A 7744-nucleotide genomic window follows, 5' to 3' on the forward strand; every position below is an offset into this window, starting at 1 on the left:
AGTCAGGGCTGGGACCAGAACCCTGGGTCTGAGGGAGGAGGAGCTGGGGGCCTGGACTGTTAGGTCTGAGGGAGGAGGGGCTGCGGCTGGACCACTGGGTCTGAGGGAGGAGGGGCTGGGGCCCGGACCCCCAGGTCTGAGGGAGGAGGGGCTGGGGGCCTGGACTCCTGGGTCTGAGGGAGGAGGGGCTGGGGGCCTGGACTCCTGGGTCTGAGGGAGGAGGGGCTGGGGGCCTGGACTCCTGGGTCTGAGGGAGGAGGGGCTGGGGCCCGGACCCCTGGGTCTGTGGGAAGAGGGGGAATCTGGTTCCCAGAGGCCAACGTCCCCTTGGTGACCTGCCCCCACCCCCACCCTGCTCCCTCACAGTGAACAACTGGTTGGCGACCGTCACGCTGGGCCAGGCGGGCATGCACGCCACATACTACCACAAAGCCAGTGACCAGGTGAGCTAGTCCGGCCGGGCCACGAGGACACACGTCCTGGGCCTGGTGGCCCCGGGCGTGCAGCCAGGAAGCTGACTCTGCCGCCCGGCCCCTCCAGCTGCAGGTAGGCGTGGAGTTTGAGGCCAGCACGAGGATGCAGGACACGAGTGTCTCCTTCGGGTACCAGCTGGACCTGCCCAAGGCCCACCTGCTCTTCAAAGGTACAGGCCTCAGTCCCATCGCGGACAGCGGGCGAGAGGGGACTCAGCTCTGAGTGGGGTACAGGCCACAGGGGACAGTAGAGGGCGGCAGGCTGGGACTGTGGGGGTCCTGCGGACCCTGGGACGCTTTTTAGAAGGTGGGTGATGGGCCCGAGCTTTGCCCCCTCCTCACCCCTCCTGCCCCACCAGCAGCCCCTCCCCTCCCTGCCCTCAGCCTCTCTTGCCTGTGTCCTAAGTGGAGGGCAACTTGGAGCCCATCTCCCCCATCTCGCGTTAGTGTGAACTGAGGCTCCTGGAGGTTGTGCGGTCACGGCGAGATCCAGAACCTTCTCCCAGGCTGACTGGCTCTAGTCTTCGGCCTTCAGTTGCTTCTGGGACCTCCGTGGTCCTCAGTTTGGAGGTGTGAAGACCACCCAGAAGGCCGCTTTGGTCAGCTGGGCTGGGCTTCTGAAGATGGTCATGGGGCCCAGGGGCTCTGCCTCTCGGGCCTGCCTGCCACCTCTGGAACCCTGGCTGTGCCCTCAGCTTCGTATCTGAGGGTTTGGGGTCTAGGTTGACTGCTGCTCTGCCCCTGTGAAATGAATGGTCGCCCTTTTCCAGGGTGTGGGGACTACTCGGTGCACCCACACTTCTGGAAGGTTCTGGGCGCCAGAGGAGATTTCAGTCTTTGGTTTAGCAGATTATGAACAGCTGCTCTGTGCCCAGCCTTGTGCTCAGCAGGCTGGGGACAACGTGGAGACCCAGCCCTGTCCTCAGGGGGCTCACAGTGGAGGGGACAGGCTCCTTCCCAGGAATGATGACCTCGTGTGGACAGAGGGAAAATTGGGGAGCCATGGGGGCTGTAGGGCTTCCTGGAGGAGGAGGGTTCTGTGAGCTGAGAGCTGAGGGGGAGGAGGAGGAAGGAACCAGGTGCTCCCAGGGCTGGGGTACCTGGGGAGGGAAGAGGGTTCCAGGTGGCGGGAACAGCGTGGGCAGGGGGCTACAGGCAGGCAGTCTGGCCGGTGGTGTCTGAGGTGGCCTGGCTGGGTCTCCACGGGGACAGGTGGGACTCCGGCGCAGGGCTCTCACCCCGGCCGTCCCCCCAGGCTCCGTGGACAGCAACTGGATCGTGGGCGCCACCCTGGAGAAGAAGCTGCCCCCGCTGCCCCTGACGCTGGCCCTCGGGGCCTTCCTGAACCACCGGAAAAACAAGTTCCAGTGCGGCTTCGGCCTCACCATCGGCTGAGCCCCCCACCTCGCCGCCACGCCCTTCCTCCTCCAGATCCCCCCCTCCCTTCCCTCCTCCTCGGGTCCCGGGGGCAGCGGAAAGGAGGGGATCCGCCACCCCAGCAGCTGAGGGGGGACTCTGGAACCGGCTCCAGGATCGGGAGCAGCAGGGGCCATGTGCCCAGGGGGCTGGGGTCCCGGAAGGGGCTCCAGAGTCGAGGACATGGGGTTCTGGGCACCAGGGGCAGAGGGGCCACAAACCTCAGGGAGGTGTTGGGGTGTCCCCGTCCCCCAAGGGCCCTGGGCCCGGCCCCGGGGGGCAGCAAGGAGAGGAGCTGCCAGCCCCGGTCACTCCGCCCGCCCGCCTTCCCTCCCCCCCCTCCTCGGTAGAAATCATGTTTATAAGTTATGGAAGAACCCGGACATTTTACAGAAAAAGACAAAAACAAGAACAAAAAATATACATAAAAAACCAAGTGAAGTGGGAGGCCTTGCTTTTCCTGCTGTTTCTGCGGCCTCCTGGGCCCTTTCCATCCGGCCGACGTTCCCACAGCGGCCGGTAGGGGGCGCGGCAGGGTCAGCGCAGAAGAGCGACACCAACCACGGGGTTCTCAAGCCTGGCTGCTGCCTGGACCCCACTCAGAGAGGGGAAGGGCCTGGCCCAGGATCACACAGCCCAGGACTGCACCTTAGAGGGGCATCACAGGCCTTCCCTCAGCAGGAGGGCAGGGTCTTGGGTCACTCGCCCCAGCTCGTCCTGCCAGAGTGGCTGCAGAGGACTTTGTCCCTGCGAGCTGTGGACACAGGCAACGCTGTCTCTGAGTGCAGGGCTGGAGACACTGAGCTGGGACTCCGAGGTCTTCCCAGCTTCCTAAAGGAGCAGGGCATGATGGGGTGTGAGCACCTCTTCATGATGGGAAGGTCAGAGCTATCAGAAGCTTCCGGAAGAACTGAAGTACCTGGACAGGCTTCAGAATCAGTGGCTGTGTCTGAGGGGGAGAAGGGCCTGGGCTCCAGCACTCCTGGGCCTCGGGGGCCCGGCTGGGGTCTGATTCAGGTGGGGAGGGGGTGGGGGCGGGGTGCCCAGTGTCTCAGGCCTCTGAAGCTGGAGGATGAGGAGCTGTCCCTTTGCCACCTGGGGCTCAGAGAAACCGACACCCCTGACCCTGCAGACAAGACCGGAAACCCCGTCTGCCCCACGCAAACACACACACACATGGTCAGGGAGGGAGGCGGCTGGACAGAGATGACCCTCCATCACCCAGAGAGGCTGCCGCACCTGCTCTGCCAGCAGCTTGTGAGGCCAAAGCTGACAACCTGGGCCGGGTGGCACTGGGGCCCCTCCTGGGACCAGGCGTTCGGCCTCCCCTAACCCCGTGGCTCCCAGGTTCCCACACTCTGGAGGGACCAGGACAAATCCCACCTCCTCCGGTTGTCCCTGTGTGGCTTCACTGCCCACCTCAACTGTGAACCTCGGCTTTGTCGTCTTGAAAGAGCTGGGATTCATGTCACGGGCTGCTGGGAAGGTGACAGTGTTTGAGTGCTCTGTGTGGCCCGTCAGAGCAGTCGGCTCTAAGATGGGACCCACCGTGGGCCGGAGACTGTCCCCAGTACTTCCGGGGTACGGTAGTAGCTTGTTGCATCACCGAACAACGGTGTCTGTACAGCTAGTTCCCAGTTTTGTGGACCAAGAAACGGGATGTTCAGAGAGCCTGGGTTATTCGCCCAAGGTCACACAGCTGGCAACCGGCAGAGCCCGGATTGTGTTGCTTGTGGGGCTCTGGAGAAGGGAGAGCTGGGAGGGTAGGGAAGGAATGGGTGAGAGTTGGCTGTGTGTGTGTGTGTGGAGGGAGACAGCGTTTCTCCTCCTCAGAGCTGTTTCCCATTCAGATGGAAGGTGTCAAGGTCAGGGTCAACAAAGGGTTGAGTAACCACTTCCAGGTGAGCCTTGCTGGTGCCCTTGCCCTCCAGAATCATCCCAGCCAGCCCCCTGAATCGGCACGCACAGCCCCTCCTCCTCCCCAAATGGCTGGGCTCCATGGGACATGAAAAGGCTCAGAGACGCAGCCAGACCGACTCCTCACTGGGGGCCAGGGTCCACAGACGCCCGTCCCCCCGTGATGTCCAGGCAGGAGTAGGGCCAGGTTTGCAGCTCCGCCCCCAGCACATCTTTTCTCTGAGGGTCATCTATTCAGGCCACACCACCCCGTCTTCACCCCCTGCCCAGCCCAGAGACGCCTGGCTTTTGCTCCCTGATCGGGGAGCCAGGCTGGCAGGTGTCCGCATCCCAAGCTGGGGGGTAGCTGTGCTGGGGTGGACTCAGCGGGGTGTATTGGGGTCCCCACAGCCCTCGCTCTTCTCCAGGTGAACCACACAGTCGCCCTCAGCACAATTGGGGAGTCCAACTACCACTTCGGGGTCACGTACGTGGGGACAAAGCAGCTGAGTCCCACTGAGGTGAGGCGCCTATTGTCATTCATCGGTGTCTCTTCTTTCTAACACGTGTGGAGCCGGACGCCAGGAGAACAAGGCTCCAACGGTAGAGGGCCAGGCTGCTGAGGGAGCTGAGGGTGTCGAGGGGTGGGGACCCTGTGTCCAAGGTGCATTGGGACGGGGTCATTCCTTCCTCCTGCTCCCCTGCTGTCTGCCCAGCCCTGTGCTGGGTGAGGCTGGGGACACTGGGGTGACCACCAGACAGTGATGACTAGAGGGTCAGGGCTGGGCTGTAGATCCTGGGGGGTTCCATGCTGAAGTCGGCATTGGGACGTTCTCTAGGGGGCGCTGGAGCGCCACAGGAAGATGGGACCAAGGGAGAGACTGTCATATGTGCGCTTGAGAGGGGGCCTCGGGCTGTTGCAGAGGCTGGGTCAGCCGGGTAGGGGCAGAACCTCAGGTCTGGAGGGCGGCTGGGGCGGGACGCAGTGGAGTTGGGACTGAATTGGGTCTCTGCTTATAGAGACTGGACTGTTTCTGTTGAAGACATTGATTTATTCAACACACCTTCTTTGTCCCCATGCTGAGCCCAGCCCTGTGCCACATGGTGCTGGGACACAGCTTTGACTGACATGACCATGGGGCACAGGGTCTAGAGGGGAGAAGGAACAGTCCTGTCCCCGGACATTTACAACCCAGGCTGGGCAGAAGTGAAATGGGGGCACCCAAAGGCCGTGGGAGCCCAGAGGGGAACCTAACTCAGCCTAGGTGGTCAGGGGGCTTCCTGGAGGAGGGGACCTCAGGCTGAGGCTTTCTGACCTAGGCCCATCGCCCATGAACTTAGACGTAATGCTAGACGTCGGCCCCTGACCTGGCCCTCTGCCCACAGGCGTTCCCCGTGCTGGTGGGGGACATGGACAACAGCGGCAGCCTCAATGCTCAGGTCATTCACCAGCTGGGCCCCGGACTCAGGTCCAAGATGGCCATCCAGGTGAGTGGGCGCCGAGTCGGCTGTCCCCCCAGCCCCCCGAGCCCAGGCTGGCCTCACACCCTGCTCCCCACAGACGCAGCAGTCGAAGTTCGTGAACTGGCAGGTGGACGGGGAGTACCGGGGCTCCGACTTCACAGCTGCCGTCACCCTGGGGAACCCGGACGTGCTGGTGGGGTCAGGTAAGAGGGCAGGGCCGGAGGTTGGTCACCCGGCCATCCCAGCTGTCCATGCACATCCGCTCCTTCCCGGGACCCCTGTTCTCCTGTCTGAGAAGGGTCAGGGCAGGAGCGGTTTTGAAACATCAGGCAACATGACATCATGAACAAGAAAGAGGTTCAGGTGCCAACTGTGCCGCTGGCTGCCCTTCCATGGAGGCGACTTCCACTCCTCCAGAGCCTCTGTTTCCTCATTTGTAACCTGGGCTCCCTCACAGGGCTGTGGAGGAGGTGGTGGACCTTTGTGTGTAGAAAAGCTTCCAGTTGCAGGGGCGGGCCCCGTTTCCCAGGCACGTGTGAGCTGCGGTCCTTCACGGCCCCTCCAGACCCTACACGATGGCCCCCCTTTGAGAACCACTGGTCCTGAGCTGGCCCAGCTTTAGGGAGGCCCTGGGCCTGGGGGAGCCGGGGCTGGATGTGAGCAGGAGGAAGACCAGAGCGGGGCGTGGAGCTGGAGGTACGGGAAGGGGGAGGGGTTCCCCACAAAGGCCTCAAGGAAGCAGCAAGCTGGGCCACTCTGGAGGGTGAGCATCCTGGGCCCAGGCCTGGGGGGTGCTCATGGAGCAGAAAGCGTGGGCTGTGGCATGGAGATGAGCCAGCATCCTCAGGGCCTGCATGTGGGGACCTGGAGAGAGACTTGAGCAGTAGGGACCACGCTCTGACTGGGTCCTCACAGCCTCCTAGTGGCCGCTCTGTCTGCTGGCCCCTTACAGGGGGATCAGGGTGGGGACTGCAGTGTCCCATGGTGGTGGTGGCTCTGACCAGGGTCGTGCTGCAGAGAAGGACCCAAATCCAGGAAATACACAGGGGCAAATCTTGAGTTGGGCTGCCTGAGCAGAGGGAAGGTCCCCGGGGCACAGGGACAGTGTGTGCAGGCCTGATGGCAGAGAGAGAGAGAGGGAGAGAGAAAGCTCTGCTCCTGCAGCCCGCAGGGAACAGCCGGGTGTGTTCAGGGAGGAGGAAGTGGTTCTATCTGGAATCCCGGACCAGCCACCCGGGGCCTCTGGGGCACTGGGGAGCCATGGATGGTTCTGATCAGAGGAGAACAGGGGCAGGTGTATGCTGTAACCACATCCCTGTGTGCTTCAGCTGAAGTTGCTGGGTGAGGGTGGGACTGGGGCAGGAGAGCAGGGAGGAGGGTAGGGCTGGGGGAGCAGGGGCAAGGCCAGGACGGAGACCTCTACAGGGCGAATCCCAGTGGTCACTGAGCGCCAGCTATGTGCTCCACACGCTCTGGACGCTGTGCCCACATCTCCTCCTTCGTGGTCCTCACAGCCTCGAGAGGCGGTCTTTTGCAGAGATGTGACAGCACTGGCCCGCGGTTACTCCCCGGGCCTGGGCTGTGGCTGGGGTTTGAATGGCCGCAGGATTTTTCTTGCCCTGTCTCCCCTCCTGCCTCGACCTCCCTCCATCAGCCTCCTCTGTAATGATGGGAAATGAATGCTGGCCACACGGGGATGTGCAGAGCACGTGAGGATCCCGGGGCCGAGAGGCTGACCTGAGAGCCCTGGGAAGTGCTCAAGACAGGAGCAGGGGCGGGGCCTGAGGGCAGCCCAGAGCCTGCAGCAGGGTTGAGCCTGGAAGGCTGCTGGGAGCAGGGGTCTGCTGGACAGAAACCACGTGGCCCAGGAACGTCCCGCCTTCTCGCCCGCAGGGATCCTCGTGGCGCACTACCTGCAGAGCATCACGCCGTGTCTGGCTCTGGGTGGAGAGCTGGTCTACCACCGGCGGCCCGGGGAGGAGGGCACCGTCATGTCTCTAGCTGGGAAATACACATGTGAGCCGGGGCCGGGGCCCGAGTCAGGGCTGGGACCAGAACCCTGGGTCTGAGGGAGGAGGAGCTGGGGGCCTGGACTGTTAGGTCTGAGGGAGGAGGGGCTGCGGCTGGACCACTGGGTCTGAGGGAGGAGGGGCTGGGGCCCGGACCCCCAGGTCTGAGGGAGGAGGGGCTGGGGGCCTGGACTCCTGGGTCTGAGGGAGGAGGGGCTGGGGGCCTGGACTCCTGGGTCTGAGGGAGGAGGGGCTGGGGGCCTGGACTCCTGGGTCTGAGGGAGGAGGGGCTGGGGCCCGGACCCCTGGGTCTGTGGGAAGAGGGGGAATCTGGTTCCCAGAGGCCAACGTCCCCTTGGTGACCTGCCCCCACCCCCACCCTGCTCCCTCACAGTGAACAACTGGTTGGCGACCGTCACGCTGGGCCAGGCGGGCATGCACGCCACATACTACCACAAAGCCAGTGACCAGGTGAGCTAGTCCGGC

At 63.6% G+C, this 7744-nt stretch overlaps 2 protein-coding genes across 2 annotated transcripts; both read left to right on the top strand.

The window, feature by feature from the left end:
• Window positions 1–331: 331 nt before the first annotated feature.
• LOC124234189 (mitochondrial import receptor subunit TOM40 homolog) lies at window positions 332–2334 on the top strand. The gene is made up of 3 exons (XM_046651437.1): window positions 332–443; window positions 541–643; window positions 1729–2334. The coding sequence occupies exons 1-3, from the start codon at window positions 408–410 to the stop codon at window positions 1866–1868; spliced, it is 279 nt and encodes a 92-aa protein (XP_046507393.1). The 5' UTR covers window positions 332–407; the 3' UTR covers window positions 1869–2334.
• A 761-nt stretch (window positions 2335–3095) lies between these two features.
• Window positions 3096–7738, top strand: LOC124234190 (mitochondrial import receptor subunit TOM40 homolog). The gene is made up of 7 exons (XM_046651438.1): window positions 3096–3146; window positions 3521–3790; window positions 4214–4306; window positions 5172–5273; window positions 5347–5452; window positions 7143–7265; window positions 7653–7738. Exons 1-7 carry the CDS (start codon window positions 3096–3098, stop codon window positions 7736–7738), a joined length of 831 nt encoding a protein of 276 aa, XP_046507394.1.
• Window positions 7739–7744: the final 6 nt, after the last annotated feature.

This window comes from Equus quagga, unplaced genomic scaffold (assembly GCF_021613505.1).
Source record: "Equus quagga isolate Etosha38 unplaced genomic scaffold, UCLA_HA_Equagga_1.0 72646_RagTag, whole genome shotgun sequence".
Classification (NCBI taxonomy): domain Eukaryota; kingdom Metazoa; phylum Chordata; class Mammalia; order Perissodactyla; family Equidae; genus Equus; species Equus quagga.